The sequence below is a fragment of the Kwoniella newhampshirensis genome, chromosome 5, assembly GCF_039105145.1.
Source record: "Kwoniella newhampshirensis strain CBS 13917 chromosome 5, whole genome shotgun sequence".
Lineage (NCBI taxonomy): Eukaryota > Fungi > Basidiomycota > Tremellomycetes > Tremellales > Cryptococcaceae > Kwoniella > Kwoniella newhampshirensis.
In genome coordinates this window covers 1,075,477-1,091,283 of record NC_089959.1, presented here as the reverse complement: position 1 = coordinate 1,091,283, position 15,807 = coordinate 1,075,477, and the positions used below count along the sequence as shown (strand labels likewise).

Below are 15,807 nucleotides of genomic sequence, written 5' to 3'. Positions count from 1 at the left end.
TGAGATTCATGATTTCGGACTCTGTCAAAAAGGCGGGATATCTACAACTTCTATCAATGCAACTGAATACTGTACCGCACTCTCGCTCTATCTTCGTCGCCCTCTTACGGGTGTCCTTGTCGTCACGTCACGTTCTCTCCTGCACGGTTCGTTTCCGCTCGCTTACACGAGGGCAGCACATCCCATCCCATAACTCACTTCCCCTGCCATTGTTCTCTCGCATACATACCAAAGACGACGTTGATGCCCAGTCCGTCAGCATAAGGCTGCATCATACTTTCTTTCAAGCCTAGGGTCGGATCGAGCGTATTGACAGCGACCACTGAAAATGATCACTCAGCATCGGAATCGGAATTTGGGTCTCATATAGCCGATATAGGACAGGATGTGCGGATCGGCGGAGAGGTAGGTGAGAGGTGAAGATTGTCATACTACTCACGGAAATCGTCCATGGCAAAGTCCATGACGACCACGTCAATCATATCATCATCATCGACTTTGGGGAAAGGCGTTGAGATGAAGTCGCTAAAGCGAAGTATTAGCATGATTGTGATAGAAAGCGCTTCAGCTGATCGAAAAATTGTTGACTTACGGCTGATCTCCTGAATAAGGTACTAGAAGCATTCTTTGTCAGTCTGACTGTCACCCGAACAGAAGTGAAACGACCCACCTGGGATGTGCTCAATATCATCCCCCTTGTCAGGACAAGCATCCTTCGTGACATATCCCAAAGTCGATGGCTTCTTCGCGTCATTTCCATTCGACATAACGGTCTGCTGTCCATCCTTGACACCATCCTCCACAGCTTGGAGTTGGACATAGTCCTCCCATTGAGATCGCATCCACTCGCTGTAAGTCTCTCGGACGCGCTGTTCCTCTTCGGCTTGCGAGGAGGGGACCGTAGGTAGCAGTTTCGAAGCTCCAGCTCGGTTCAGTTGATCTGTGACATTACGAGCTAGACCGGCGGACAGTCGAGTGTAGTAGAATTTGTTTACGCTAAACGGGTTTGGAGTCCGGTCAGTGGACACTTATGATCCGATACTGATGTGGATACGTACAAGGGTGATATCGTCAGTTCATCATTACGGTCAAAATTCCCCGCGAACTGTGTAAGATCAACACCTTGAAGCCAAGTTTGACAAGGATCTTACTCACCAGGTCAAATCGCAGACTGCCACCCGTGCTAATGATGATCCTGTCCCCGTGCCTCTTCTTATCTGTGATGGTGGCCGGCATAACCTTGTCTGAGAACAGGGTGATGACAGATCGAGGATGTCCATAGGGATGTCGGTCCAGGAAGTAGTCGTGGGGTGCAATACCCAAATTTGTAGAGACATTCAGACTAGATGCTAGCTCGGTGAGAGCGAGAGTGATGTTCTTTCCGATGGGCTGTGTGATTTGTGAGTGTGAGTCAGGAGTGATTGGGGAATGAAAAACACCTACCAGGTCGAAGGAGTCATCGGTGGTGTTAGTGTGCCACTTGTAGCTGTTCGAATGATCAGCCTAGCCCAATTGATCATGTGCGAAAAACGACTTACGTCGTGGGATTTGCATCCAAATACCTTCTGGCCACATCAAGAGGCTTATCGTCGGCTTCACCGACAGGCAGTGAGGATCTGTAAATCAGTTAGTCGCAAACCTCAGAGCGTTGGGCGTTTAGCAACTCACGAGGTGAAAGCAAGCGTCTCCATATACCGACCGGGAACGACACTGGCATTCTAATCAGTGACAAGGTCCCTCGAGCGTGATTCGTTCCTCTGGAGCTCACGCAATTGATCGAGTGTCGAACTGTGTACAATCTCGAACATGAGTATGACCCCCTGAGTTACGTCCAGGTCAATTGAAACATTTCTAGCGCGCGCGGAAAACGTTAGGCTCACCGAAGACGTAGATTGGTATATTGGGATGCACTTTTCGGATGGCGTCGAAGATTGGAGCCCATTCGGCAGTCTCTCCTCTAGCCGGCATATGTCCTGCTAGAACACTGCCCGACCATGGATGTGATTAGCACGGATTAGATGACTCGGCTGGGAAGTTAACGAACAAGTAGTCTGGAGCATCGCGAATGGCATCTTGGAACCAGCCCTCTTTGGCTAGTTTGGACGATTTCTGTATGGTGATTCCTCTGGAGGTGATGGTGCTTGAGCAAAGAGCTAATGTAAGCGGCACCGCGACAGCTTACTTGTCGTGAGCTCCGACTGTGATCCAAATCTGTCAGCTTTCGCCCCCTTCGCCAAAGGACAGAGGTTCAGCTCACAATTGAAGATGATTCCAAATGCCGTCACACTTCGGCCTCTATCAAGCGGAGAGGGGTAAATAAGCGTCAGACCTATCTGGACGAAGAACTCAGGTAAACATACTGATTAGTCTTGAACTTGAGAAATTGCTTTCCCAAGGGGACAGACTTCCATCTTTCTGCACTATCCTTGACCGTGATATTGACGTTGGAAGTGACATATCTCCCGTTCCTACCCATTCGCCCAATCTTCATCAGTTTGCTTGTTCATGAGGATAGAACGGCTCGTTAGACCCACTCACCACCTGTGCATGTGCTCATACAATTCTAAGGCATCGTCATAATGATACAATTCATGGTTCCCAACTGCCATTACATCGTAGGGAAGCTGGGAGAAGATCTCTTCGGTCCTTCCTGGTCCATCAGGAGATGAAGACACTAGGCCCGAGCCATCGTGATGATCCCCGGCGTCACTTGGGATTGGCAAAGAGTATGAGCATATGGGCTGCAGGTGTAGTGAGAGCATACGTACATGAGGAGAAGGTCCAAGCCTTTCGAATCGGCAATGGATCGTAAGTGCGTCGCGAAAGAGGCGAATGAACCGAAATCTCCAGAGTAATTCTGAGATCGTTGTCAGCCTAATGTGGAATCCAACGAATAAAGTTGAGAAAGGAAGACGACTGACTGGTTCAGGCCATGTTGCCTGATTGAGAAGGGGAAAGTGTCAGCTTGTCCAATCGTCAGTATACCTGGACGATCTCACATGTTGATGTCCTAGCAGCCAGCCTGAAGACAGAATTCAGTAGAGGTCAGCTACCTAGGGGACGATACGCACCATGAGTATCAGATGTGCTCAGGAAGTTGACGTCTTTCCATTCTAGCTGTCTGGTAGGTTTAGGGAGCTCGATCGAGTTCGCTGCGACGAGACCAAGCCCGGAGAGAAGGAGGGGAGTTCTCATCGCTCTGGGTCTTGTGGTGATGAGATCGATAGGAGGTACACGTTGTTGTATGGAGATATCCAGCGATTACCAAGGTGGCTATCTGACTTTGATCGCGTTGATGCAAATGGAGATCCAACTCCCTAATCTCCGCCGGAACTGGTAGTTAAGCGGTGGATGGTGAAGACCGGAGCACAGCTGGCGCTAGTCGACGTCACCACAATCTGTCGCTCAACGCGTTCTCACCCACCCGACCGGTATTGTTGTTGCTTTCGCACCGACCTGGACAGCACGATCCATATTCATCCTCTCACAATGTCTCTGCAGGACAGACTGGCTTCGCAAGATGCGCTACAGCTCCTGACAACAGCCACTTCGCTCGCATTGGTGACTGCTGGGTCGACTACTGGGTTCAGCTACAACTTCCCCCTTATGGTCAGTGTGTCTCTTTCCCCCGGTTCATATGAGACCATGCGGCTGACAGAGCTCGCGTGCAGCTCTTCGGTGTGCTTGCACATGAGCTACGATCATCCACTGCTCCGTTCCGACAAGTACGTATCTCCCATGATATACCAGCTTGACCGGGTCGCAGTGCTAAAATTCATCTCTTAGTTTCTCATACTCATCCTGTTCACCGGGATATTTGACATCTACGCTTTGTTGTTCCACACATATTCGTCTCTCATACTTCTTGTATCTATCCTTCTCGCTGCACTCAAAGTACCCGTCTTCTTCACTTGTCTCGTTCAGTTGAGGGAGCGAGGAGGGGATCTACGTTGGGGAGAAGGTGGATTCGGGTTCAGGAATGTGAACTTGGGTGGGAATCCAGCAAGCAGTGAGTGGCGCCATCAACGAGTCCCTGCAATCTCGATCGCTGGAACTTGAGATGGTGAGACTGATGACAGTCGGGAAATAGACTGGACAATGCCTATGCCTGGTGGATTTGCAGGTGGAGGACAGACCACAGGATCAGGACCAACATCTGCGTCAAACACTGCTGGTCAACCGGCAAACTTCCCTTCGTCGGGTGGATTCAGACTAGGTGGGGACGAAGAAGAAGGTCAAGGTCATGCCACACCTCTACCGCCTCCCGGTCGAGGCGGTTATCAGACTATCGATTGAACATAGTCTGCGTGGACAAAAATCCGTTTACGACGATGAGAGATAGAAGTGATTAAGAAACGATAGGATTACAATGCATGTGTCTGTCTCACCTGGACAGCTGCTCCTCTTCTACACAAATTCGACGTGAACCGAAATATTATATCCCTCGGCTTCTCTCCAAAGTACCGTTCACATCCAATACCTCTGCCATAGATTTGTCACCACCCATGAACTCGTTCTCCTCGAGAGACTCGTCTTTCCCTTGTAAGATCTCGAGAGAAAGGTTGTGTGAACCACCAAGAGGGATACCTGAAGAAGATGAGCTGTCGAGAAGAGGGTTGTGCAGTGACTGTACATAGACGCTCCGAAGTCAGCTTACTAGTTTATATAAAGATGAAGACATTTGCTCCACCAGACTGACCTCTGAGACGAGCTTGAGTTCCATTGCTTGTCGGAGAGGAACGGCAAGACCGAACGTGTTTCGCTGCATATTTTGTTGAAGTTGTTGTTGTGTTGTTGCCCACTGCGGTATCATATCAGTCATCGAGGCACGATCGAACGACGTTGAACCCAACTGACCTTCTCCAACCTAGCTTGTAATGGACTGGCAGTCTCCGCTGAGACGGTTTGGGCAGCGGACTTCAGCCCGTGTCGGAAAGCATCGTGAGTACCTGAGATTGAATGAGCAGTCGCCTAGAAATTTCGTCCATCAGCCTTTGCTATTACGATTGAACTGGTCCATGACTGAGCTGACCTGGGTGGAAACGATGTGAGCATCGTTCGAGGTCTGTGCGGATGCAGGGACGAGTCTGAGAGACTACAGGCTGTGTCAGCTTGAATCATCATAGTACAACAGCGAGAACCATAGAAGCTCACCATGATGGAAAGACTTTGTATGGGTGAGCGAAGAGGAATGAAGCAATGAACCTATGGATGAATGCATCTGACACTGCAATGCTCGGTAGTGGAGGGCTGAAGTGCATCCCATCGACGCGTGTTGTTGCAGTGCCACACTTGCGGGGTTATTCGGGGATATGAGATGGTGGTGTCACCCTTTCAACCTCGCTGACCGCACCTTTTGTTACAGGACGATTGCGGCGGTACGATCAAACCCATCATCTCATCAAACAGTTGATTACACTCAACACTGATCCTCACTCTCTCTTCTCTCTTTCGTTCTCTGCATCACATCGCTTCTTTGATCGAGGTGAGTCTAGCTCTACATCTAGCATCGTATCACAAAGGGACGGTACATGCCAGAAAGGAACGATGAAAGGGAAAGGGGAGGAAAGACAAAGCGAAAAGACCCGCGGGGAGAGGTGACACGTCGAGTGACTCGAGGCTGACATAACCTTTTGTCCCTTCCCCATTCATTCATTCTTTTCCCTTCAATACTTCACCCTTTCCCACGATCACGGTTCTCTCGACCACTATTTGGTACAACCGACAATCGACTAAACGCATCGTCAACCCATCAATACCCCTTTCCCTTGTCATCCAACCAATACTATATATATAAAATCAATCGCCAGCCTGGCCGGATCATCAATCAAGCCCGCGTCTAGACACACTCGTAACAGAAGTGACTGCAGGCCCTATTTTTACTCGAGCGCGAAGAACCGAAAACACAGATAGGACCAGCATCGCTTTACAGGACCTAAGGTCAAGGAATTCATACATCCAGGTCAGTTGATATTCTCATTGTGGCATCGGATCTAGAGGATCGTGGTCGTGCCTTGTGGAAGTGAGGCATCGTTCCAGTGTGACCTGGTCGTGTCACTGGAATGCTTGGCCTTCCCGATGAGCCTGAGTGTTCCACCCTCACACTTGTTCAAAGTAATGGGAGAGCATGGGAGATCAACATGGCTATGGTGCGACCATTTGAAGCGTGACGCTGACTTTCATTTCCCACGTTTCCTCATCATCATCGAAATCGCCCCATCTCTGCTCACCCCGTACAAACCATAACGATCACCTTTGTTCATGTCCCGCCTATGTGACGCCCTCAATACTGTCGCCATCGCTTTGATACCCCCTTCGCCTCCTTTGTCCGCCCATCCATTCAACCTCAACTCCGACTGGCTCTTCACGCTGGCCACAATCGAACCGGTTCAACCATTTGCCCTTCCAACCACACTCATCCATCTGTCACCTGTCGTCTTCACTTGTTCACATCCTGCAACACTTTTATTCGTCGGTATCCAATAATTATCAACCTGCCTGGGTCTACCGATCGCATCGTTCGCCAAAACACCGAAACGACCTGCAAAAACCACTCGGTCTGTTCGACTTGCTGACATTGACATTGTACCATACGCTGAACCTACAAACATCGCTGCTCGACCTGCAACCATGGCATATGATCCATATTACAGGATGACGTCTATGGATCTCAGAGTCGGGGGAAAGTACAGGATCGGGAAGAAAATAGGAAGTGGTTCATTCGGTAAGTGAACGTTTTGCCGCAGAGGGACGAATTCTGACTACAGCTTTCAGGTGATATTTACCTCGGTGTGAACATCGTGTCCGGCGAGGAGGTCGGCATCAAGCTCGAGTCTGTCAAGGCCAAGCATCCTCAACTGGAATACGAATCCAAGGTCTACAAGACTTTAGCCGGTGGTGTCGGAGTACCGTTCGTCCGATGGTACGGTACCGAGTGTGACTACAATGCGATGGTCATGGATTTACTGTGAGCAGTCGGGTCATCACAATATCGGTCTCACTGACGTGTACCTTGCAGCGGTCCCTCCCTCGAAGACCTCTTCAACTTTTGCAACCGAAAGTTCTCCCTCAAGACTGTTCTCCTTCTGGCCGATCAACTCATTTCGCGTGTCGAGTACGTTCACTCCCGAAACTTTATTCACCGAGACATCAAGCCCGATAACTTCTTGATGGGTATCGGCAAGCGAGGCAACCAGGTCAATGTCATCGACTTCGGACTCGCCAAGAAGTACCGTGACCCCAAGACCCACCTTCACATCCCTTACCGAGAGAACAAGAACCTTACTGGTACTGCTCGATACACCTCCATCAATACTCATTTGGGTGTTGAGCAGTCTCGTCGAGATGACTTGGAGTCTTTGGGTTACGTCCTCATGGTTCGTCGCTACTGAATAGATTATGAAGTTGGCGTCACCTGACAAGCTTTGCAGTATTTCCTTCGAGGTCAACTTCCTTGGCAGGGTCTCAAGGCCGCTACAAAGAAGCAGAAGTACGACCGTATCATGGAGAAGAGTGAGTCATACATGTACCCACCGACATGTCCAGTTTCAAGCTAACGCATTTGTATCATCAGAGATGACCACCCCCACCGAAGTCCTTTGCCGAGGCTTCCCCAACGAGTTCGCCATCTACCTCAACTACTGCCGATCCCTCCGTTTCGACGACAAGCCCGACTACTCTTACCTTCGAAAGCTTTTCCGAGACCTCTTCGTTCGCGAAGGCTTCCAGTATGACTACGTTTTCGACTGGTCTGTCCAGCCTGGCGCCAAGACTCAGAACAACGACGATTCGGGCCTCGTGGCAGAGCAGAGAGCGGCTTTGTTGCAGCAGCAGAAGCGACGGGTCATGCCTGAGGAACAGTTGCAGCAGCAGCAAGCTCAGGAGAACCAGAGGCAGTTGAGAAGTCAGACAAGGAACAACGCTCGGGAGGCGGGGTGGTAGAGAAGGTATTTCGGTACTCATTCATGCGGAGGTGAAAGATAGATGTAGAGGAGGGAGGCGGACAGACAGTCACATGGTTCGGCGCGCCAAGGTCGCCCAGTACGCGGAGTGATCAATCCGACGACCACACCCATACTACCATATCGAGAGTCCCTTCGACGCATCTTCTGGCGACTCATCTCATTCTTGTAACCTCGCTTCGATTCCCCCTCAAAGCCTATGACCCAGTAGCATCCTTTCCCCTCCAACCGTCTTGATCCGCCTGCGACCACTCTGATACCCTTCCTGTAATACCCGCGATTTCATCATCGCTGTACTCACCTTGATCCTCGACTTCACTCAACTTGTCGTCGAAGGTAGTCAAGACATCCATCATTCGATTCTGAAGCTCCCAGTACTTAGTGGCTATGGTGCCCACTTCATTTTATCTCGTCCTCGCCGCAAGTAGACGCTCGCGTCGTGCCCCACCGCGTATCCATACGCCTCCCATATTTTGTACTTATATGCCCCTTCAATACAACCCCCTCCTCACCTTCACACACACACACACACAATTCTCAATAACTTCGCCTCGCACCAGCTCTGTGCCGCGTCCCCGTGTGCTCCACTTTCTCTTTGACCAGTCGGACAAAACATATAGACTGGCGGAAGGGTAGTTTGGGCGCGGGAGGGCGCCAAGTCGTTATAGGAGTCAGTTGATCGTTATAGCCTCACGTCTCATGAGTGTTTTCTCCTCGATGCAATCATACCTATACGGAACGAGAGGAGCATACCGTTTCTTGTTCCAGCGTGATGGGCACACAGCAAGGATAGGTACATTCAACAGGAACGGTGCGAGGGGTTAGTCACCGGTATCTGCTGCTCTTTTCTTCGATTCGACGTATTTCCCGGGGTGGACATGTGGAGGCGTCGTCGGTCGAGTTTGACACATTTTCCTCCGATCGCTCGAGCGTATCATTCGATGAGTTGTTGCACATGCTCCGACACATTTCTTATCTCTTCTCCCTTTCTCTCCATGAGAGGTTTCTGGACTCTCTCAACGTAAAGAAGGACGATCATATGATACAGCACTATCCAAGCACTATGCTGGGGTTTCGATAACCTACAATCCGGTACCCCGACCAACTCGGACTTTTCTAAATATAAACGAAGCCAAGCGAAGTCTTGTTTGGACCACGCGGTACATGCATCAAATGTACCCCTGGGACCAAGAAATTGTTTTCTCGGAGCTGGCAACACGCGAGTAGTAGTAGTCTCGCTGACTCTGGACTGTGCTTTGCTCCTTTCTTTTTTTAATTGCGATAAAGCGTAAATTACCGCTGTAATGTCAGAGCAGTGGGGTGGAGTGCAGAGGTGGTCGCAGGAAGATGGAACGGGTCGATAAATTGATTGATGGATTGATATGAATGACAATGCAATCGATCTCTGAAGCTGTCGTTCGAAAGATACCGTGACCCATTCCGTCTGTTGTGTAATAGCACACAACAGCTTTCATTGTAGTCTTTCCATATCACAGAGACCACTGAATCAAAATTATCCAAAATGGCCGACAACAAGGACCTCGAATGGGCCGGTGAGGTGAGTGGGATTCGTTCGATCCAGGCATCTACCTGCATCTGTCCGAGCTGCCTCACTCTCTGCCAGTCCCTCCCCGTCCCGTCTCAAGGGACACAACTGCCCAGACCGTATCCCCCAGTACACTGACTCTCGAACCACTCTTCGCAGGACCCAGCTCTGACGTATCAGACCTCCGACGAGACTCCCCGAGTCGATATCCGCTCAGACGAAGACGAATCCCACATCGCAGAGAAGGGGCCTGTCTTCAGATGGTTCGCCAAGCTGTTCAGCATGGGCGTGGAGGCGAGAGGAATCGAGAGAGTGCCGGAGGACGAGAGGGATGGGAAACATACGATTGGGCTGCTGTTGCTCTGGTGGAGTGTGAATATGGTTGTCAGCACGGTCCCTATCGGTGTGAGTGTTTCTCTTGGTGAGGGATCTGAAGGACGAGAAATGGTCGAAATCAGTGCATATGTTGGCGAGGGGAAGGGAGACACGACTGAAGGTGTCGTTGATCTGGATAAGCTGAGGAGCTCAGCGTCAAGTAAGACCTCTGCGAACAGGATTTCTGTATAGCGCAGAAGATGAATGTAGACGGCCAAAGCAGCTGACCCGTGTATACAACCTACCCAACCCAGCTTCTCGCGCAAGCATACTACACGCTCACATTCCAAATGGCTGTCACCTGTATCGTCGTCTTCAACATCATCGGTGCTGCCTCCACTGCATTCATCGCGACGCTTGGTCCTAAGACAGGTTTGAGGACTATGGTTATCTCGAGGTATTCCGTGAGTTGTCGCTCTGTTGTCCTCGGGTCTCTTTCCCCAGTTCTATTCCTCCTTGACCTATGCCTTTACCCGACACCATCGTTTCACGAACTCGCTGTACTCTACGTCCTGCCCCCAAGCTATTCTATCCCTAGATGTTCAGAACTGACTCGACCTACCGCACAGATGGGCTATGTCGGTGGATCAATTTTCGCAGTTCTCAACATCCTCACTCAACTAGGTTTCTCCGCCACAGCTGTCATCCTCGGTGGTCAGACTCTCACAAACGTCTCGAATGACAAGCTTCCCTTGGAGGCTAGTATCGTCATCGTCGGTTTACTCGCCCTCGTCCTGTGTTTCATCGGCTACAATGGTCAGTCTCGTACCAAATCCCAAAAGTAATAGCATTGAACACGATCGCTAATGAGTACTTATTTGTGATCCAGCTGTGCACCAATGGGAGCGATATGCTTGGATCTTGCTTTTCATCATCTACTGCTGTATCTTGGGTTTGGCCGGACATAGAGGATTCGATATCCACGCTCAGAAACCTCTACAGGACACTGGTCTGGCATTCGCCGGAGACTTCCTCTCCTTCGGCGTGGGTTACCTCCCAAAGCGATCTCATTCGAGATCCATCCGCTGACCTGTGACTACGTTTCGATCATAGGGTATCATCTTCTCGTCGGCGGCTGGTTGGGCGCCCATCGCTGCCGATTTCAACTGTCGACTTCCTGCCGATATCAGTGGAAAGAAGGTCTTCATTCTCACCTGGTTCGGATTGATGGTGCCCCTCTGTTTCCTTGAGATCATGAGCGCGGCTCTTATGACTGTCCCCGCTTATGCTGCGGCGTTCGAGGAGGGTGATGCTGGTGGCGTGTTGAGTGAGATCTTCGCTCCATGGGGTGGCGGCGGCAAGGTGAGACCCTGTAAAGCGTGATGCAACATGCCTTGTGATTTTGTGCTGACGCAAACTCGGTCCGATCTCAATTCGCAGTTTATCCTTGTTCTGCTGTCTTTCTCCATCGTGTGCAACTGTACCCCCAACACCTACTCTTGTGCGCTCTCGATCCAAGCTCTTTTGCCCGTCTTCCAGAGAGTTCCTCGAGCGATTTGGGCCGTCCTGTCTTTCCTCATCTACAGTGAGTGTAGCCTCTCATTGCATAGACGTTTTGGCCATATCGCTGATCCAAACTGATCGTAGCCGCTTGCGCTGTTGGCGGTCGAGAACACTTCAGTACCGTTTTGTCCAACTTCTTGGCTATTTTAGGATACTGGGTTGCCTTTTTCGTAAGTCTTCATCTTGATCCACTCGTCAAGTCCGAGCGGGACACTGACTGAATGAACTGGATATATGCAGATCGTCGTGGTCGCCGAAGAACACTACATCTTCCGAAGATACATCATCCCAGGAGGATACGATCTCGAAGCATACGATTCACTCCGGTTACTCCCAGTCGGAGCCGCCGGTATCTTCGCTTGTCTCTGCGGAGCAGGTCTCGCCATCGTCTCCATGGCTCAAACATGGTATATCGGACCTCTCGGACGGGTGTTTGGCGAATTCGGAGGTGATCTCGGTTTCGAGATGTCGTAGGTCTTTTTCTTTCCGTTTGGAGGCTCAGCTTCGTATCACATCGATCGACAGATCTGTGTGGCTGACTTGAGGTGTGTCTCTTACAGCGCGGCCACTACTGCCATCATCTATCCTCCTTTGCGATATATCGAATACAGGTATTTCAAGCGATAGGCGGATAAGAGAACCGAGCGTATAGTGGAGTTTGGAACAGATACGTCGTCTGTAGAACCATGCAGACCCTGCTATACCAGGCCTCGCGGTCGTTCACTTGAGAGTTGTAGAAAAGTGAGAGATATGCACTGTTCGACAAGCACCGATATGACCTATCGTCTCGTCATAGTTGAAGAAAAGCGAGGGGAGCATTCGTGCGATCTGGCAAATCATACATCACACGCAACACGACTTGGAAAAGCTCATTGTTCTTCCATTATAGCGAGCAGTCGCTCTGCCCTATCTTTCAGAACTTTCTTCTCCTCATCGTCCCGAGGCTCGGCCTCCTGGACTCCCCCAGTTTTCTCCTCAGAGGTCATCTCCACATCTGACTCGTTTGCGATTCCAGCCTCGGATTGGACAGGGACTTCCTCTCTCGCTTCCCGTTCTTGGTTCGTGTCTTCATGAACTGCTTCGTCGGCAGTCAATTTCTTGGCGGACTCGATCAGGGCCTGAAGAAGAAGAACCCGGCGACAATAAGTACATTTGATGGTTTGAGTCGACTAAGACTGCATGGACGCCGCCGAAAGATGACAAGCACTCACAGCTCGTGAATGGCCTTGTGTGGTTTTCAGGTACCCAAGGACCAAGTCCACATATGTTTCTGGCACCTAAGCGATTCATGGACGTAATGAATGTCTGTCTCGTATCGTCCAGAGTGACGCAGGAAAGACATACCTCGGTCACATTGAATATGTTGCGCATCAACCAATTTTGCTTGGCTTTGCTGAACTTCCACCCAGCGCTTTCTGTCGATGGTGTGGCTGATTGAGAGCTAGCATGGAGATGAGCGTAGTAGAGGTCTGAAGGGGGTATCAAGATGCGTCAGCCGGTGAGAAGGACTCGAAAGCCAACGAAGACGGGAAACAAAGACGGGAGACTCTTCAGCACACGGGTCGAAGGAGTCACGAGAGTTTGTACTCACTCTTCTTGGCCTGATCTGAAAGACGTGTATCGGTGAAAATACCTATTGAAGGTGCGGTCGATATGGTTTCTTCCTGTCTCTCAGGCTGTTCGACCGGTACCGGAGCAGCCTTGACCCTCTCGTTCTTTTTTGCCTTCTTCTCTTTTCTCGCTTTGATCTCCTCTTCCGACCGGTTCTTCTTACTCTTCTTCGTCTCGACCACCGCTTCTTCGGACGCGCCCGCTGTACTCGCTTCATACCCAGCCAACGGACCCCCTTCTGACACTGCTTCTGACTCCAGGCCTCTCTTCCTCTTCTTGTCCTTCTTGTCTTTCTTCTTGCTCTCCGTTTCGGTGTCATTACCCTTGGACACCTGGACCGAGGTGGTCTCATTACTGTCGACTGCTTTCGACTTGCCCTTCTTGCTCTTCGTGTGGTCCTTGATCTCAGTACTAGAGCCTTCGTCAACAGCCGATGGTCCGACAGTGACCATCATGTCAGTTTTGTCTTTCTTGATCTTCCTCTTCTCCTTCTTCTCACTTGATTCAGCGGGATCTTCGGTAATCTGGGAGGAGTGGACCGTCAACAGAAATGTTTACGAAACAGATATCCACAGCCCAACGCTAGAGGGTATGAACTTACAAGAGTGTCTGCAGGTGGACTTGTCTTCTTCTCTTCCTTTTCCTTCTTCTCTTTTTTCTCCCTCTTCTCTTTCTTCTCCTTCTTCTCCTTCCTCTCCTTCTTCAGAGCGACAGCGGCTTCCTCGATGGTCTGAGCGACACCTTCATCCTCCCGGTCCATCTCCTTCTCTCTCTGTTTCCTCTGCTTCTTCTCTTTCTTCTCCCCCTCTTTCCTCTCCTTCCTCTCCTCCTTGGTCTCTGTCTTGTTTGGGATCTCTTCTACCGTGGCTGACATGCTGCAATGTATCGTTCGAATCGGCAAACAAGGAACGAAAACAAAGTATACGGTTGCAAGATAGGTTGCGGCTGCACTTGTCAGTCCAAAATTCTTGTCTGTGATGTGGGGTCTCCGCTCCGATCACATCACGAGGAATGAACCGCGCGCTTTTGTGATTTGTAATGGATTAGAAAGGTTCAATTAGAAACCATTTCAAAGTGTCATTTGCTCGGAGACAAGTCACCAATCGACCGGTCGATCCCAACGCGCCGCCGCTCGTTTGCTCAAACTCACACAACTCTGTTCACGTCGGTCGTCGCTCTTGCTTAGATCATCACTTCTGCATTCGACGATAAACATCATTTTGCACTGTATTCATATTCATCTTTGTGTCAATCAAAGATCCGATACTCTTCTGCCGCAACGACTCAGTAATCCGAGCCCGTCAGAGCCGGTTTCCGCTCCTTCTCTCCAGCTCATCATTCACATATAGACCCGCAGACGGGTCCGCGAGACACATCCGTCCGACACCTACTCCCGCTTTCAGCTACGAGCCCCAGGATGGGCCTCTCCCTCTCCCGGATCTATTCTTCCTTATCCTCCCTCGCGTTCTGGGGCAAGGATAAGGAGGTGAGGATATTGATGGTCGGTCTGGATTCGGCGGGAAAGACAACAATCTTGTATCGATTACAAGTGAGTGTCTGCTCGTCTACATCTCTGGGTCGACTGGGATCCTTTCTCTTGCTCTGTGAGCTGATGAATATGGGTTGGCAGATCGGAGAAGTAGTGTCAACTATCCCGAGTAGGTGTATCCTCCCCCCTTCCGAGTCCACTAGTTTTCTTCGGCTTCGATATCAAGCTCTTCATCTCGCACATCCCGAGCTTGTGCGATCAAGTATCGCCAGACAGTCACTGATTCAACTCTTTAGCGATTGGTTTCAACGTCGAGACGGTCTCTTATAAGAATATCAATTTCCAGGTGTGGGATCTGGGAGGTCAATCAAGTATCCGACCGTACTGGAGGTGTTATTACGCCAATACACAGGTGAGTCCGCCAAACCTTTAGTTCTTCTTGTCACATCTCTGTACAGACACGACCATGACCGCCGACGCTGACTGGAGCGGTTTCCTCACTATTACATCTCTATTTTCTGACCACCACGTTTGATCTTCCATTCACTCTCGTCACAATCATGAAATTACGGGTTAACCTGATCCTATAACGATCTCTCCTGCCTCCTGACAACCAGGCAATAATATACGTGATCGACTCATCCGACGTCTCTCGACTACCCACATCGCGTTCCGAACTGCTCACAATGTTAGCGGAGGACGAGCTGAAATCGGTGCCCGTCCTCGTCTTCGCCAACAAGCAGGATGTGGAAGGTGCCCTGTCACCTGGAGAGATCTCGGACAAGTTGGGTCTGGCCGGACAGGAGAAAGGACGAGAGTGGAGCGTGAGAGGGAGCTGTGCGATAAAGGGAGATGGGCTGGAAGAGGGTCTGGATTGGTGAGTCAGCGCGTTGGTCGACGGCGCGAGGCCCGGTGTGCGGATGCGGATGAAGGACGGGGTCCAAGGGAATCGTGCGTGGAGGAAAGGAAGATTGACATACACATCTTACAGGCTTGTGAACACAATACAGAAGTGATCTATCACCCTCTGCAACGACAGAACCTCTTCCTCCTCCGTTCTCTTTTCCACCACCTTCATCCACCCATTATACCATAGCATGTACCAATCTATCGTCGTCTAATCTCGGATACAGCCGCATCCCATATTACTCTGCTCCTTTTCCTAAACTGGACGGATGCGCGAACTCGCTCGTGTCGCCAACGTCGAATTCATATTGCTTTATCTCCTCGCATCGGAAATCATGGGTTTTCTTTTTCGTTCAGTTTCGTTCAAAAAGATGCAGTCAATACACAGGTTTGAAGGGATGTCGGTGGTGCTGCTC

At 50.4% G+C, this 15,807-nt stretch overlaps 7 protein-coding genes across 7 annotated transcripts; 4 read left to right on the top strand and 3 right to left on the bottom strand.

The window, feature by feature from the left end:
* Positions 1-194: 194 nt before the first annotated feature.
* On the bottom strand, positions 195-3,195 carry IAR55_002963 (uncharacterized protein; the record flags this gene model as incomplete). The annotated part of the gene is made up of 20 exons (XM_066946074.1): positions 195-322; positions 440-525; positions 593-614; positions 671-996; positions 1,059-1,105; positions 1,156-1,389; positions 1,444-1,486; positions 1,539-1,616; positions 1,669-1,710; positions 1,769-1,820; positions 1,881-1,984; positions 2,045-2,125; positions 2,183-2,198; positions 2,258-2,295; positions 2,361-2,468; positions 2,539-2,709; positions 2,769-2,857; positions 2,922-2,939; positions 3,000-3,022; positions 3,072-3,195. The coding sequence occupies 20 exons, from the start codon at positions 3,193-3,195 to the stop codon at positions 195-197; spliced, it is 1,830 nt and encodes a 609-aa protein (XP_066803575.1).
* A 294-nt stretch (positions 3,196-3,489) lies between these two features.
* IAR55_002962 (uncharacterized protein) lies at positions 3,490-4,296 on the top strand (the record flags this gene model as incomplete). The annotated part of the gene is made up of 4 exons (XM_066946073.1): positions 3,490-3,609; positions 3,672-3,725; positions 3,787-4,009; positions 4,091-4,296. The coding sequence occupies 4 exons, from the start codon at positions 3,490-3,492 to the stop codon at positions 4,294-4,296; spliced, it is 603 nt and encodes a 200-aa protein (XP_066803574.1).
* A 139-nt stretch (positions 4,297-4,435) lies between these two features.
* IAR55_002961 (uncharacterized protein) lies at positions 4,436-5,157 on the bottom strand (the record flags this gene model as incomplete). Its single annotated transcript, XM_066946072.1, has 5 exons — positions 4,436-4,627; positions 4,700-4,801; positions 4,858-4,971; positions 5,033-5,095; positions 5,155-5,157. 5 exons carry the CDS (start codon positions 5,155-5,157, stop codon positions 4,436-4,438), a joined length of 474 nt encoding a protein of 157 aa, XP_066803573.1.
* Positions 5,158-6,654: 1,497 nt separating this feature from the next.
* Positions 6,655-7,941, top strand: IAR55_002960 (casein kinase I isoform epsilon; the record flags this gene model as incomplete). The annotated part of the gene is made up of 5 exons (XM_066946071.1): positions 6,655-6,724; positions 6,775-6,967; positions 7,019-7,376; positions 7,431-7,512; positions 7,574-7,941. 5 exons carry the CDS (start codon positions 6,655-6,657, stop codon positions 7,939-7,941), a joined length of 1,071 nt encoding a protein of 356 aa, XP_066803572.1.
* A 719-nt stretch (positions 7,942-8,660) lies between these two features.
* IAR55_002959 (uncharacterized protein) lies at positions 8,661-12,012 on the top strand (the record flags this gene model as incomplete). The annotated part of the gene is made up of 11 exons (XM_066946070.1): positions 8,661-8,781; positions 9,458-9,519; positions 9,667-9,912; positions 10,137-10,286; positions 10,452-10,638; positions 10,712-10,866; positions 10,936-11,184; positions 11,263-11,407; positions 11,470-11,555; positions 11,626-11,855; positions 11,946-12,012. 11 exons carry the CDS (start codon positions 8,661-8,663, stop codon positions 12,010-12,012), a joined length of 1,698 nt encoding a protein of 565 aa, XP_066803571.1.
* Positions 12,013-12,254: 242 nt separating this feature from the next.
* On the bottom strand, positions 12,255-13,870 carry IAR55_002958 (uncharacterized protein; the record flags this gene model as incomplete). Its single annotated transcript, XM_066946069.1, has 5 exons — positions 12,255-12,503; positions 12,597-12,662; positions 12,730-12,854; positions 12,977-13,520; positions 13,598-13,870. The coding sequence occupies 5 exons, from the start codon at positions 13,868-13,870 to the stop codon at positions 12,255-12,257; spliced, it is 1,257 nt and encodes a 418-aa protein (XP_066803570.1).
* Positions 13,871-14,413: 543 nt separating this feature from the next.
* Positions 14,414-15,366, top strand: IAR55_002957 (uncharacterized protein; the record flags this gene model as incomplete). Its single annotated transcript, XM_066946068.1, has 4 exons — positions 14,414-14,545; positions 14,627-14,654; positions 14,782-14,897; positions 15,103-15,366. The coding sequence occupies 4 exons, from the start codon at positions 14,414-14,416 to the stop codon at positions 15,364-15,366; spliced, it is 540 nt and encodes a 179-aa protein (XP_066803569.1).
* Between the last annotated feature and the right edge of the window lie 441 nt (positions 15,367-15,807).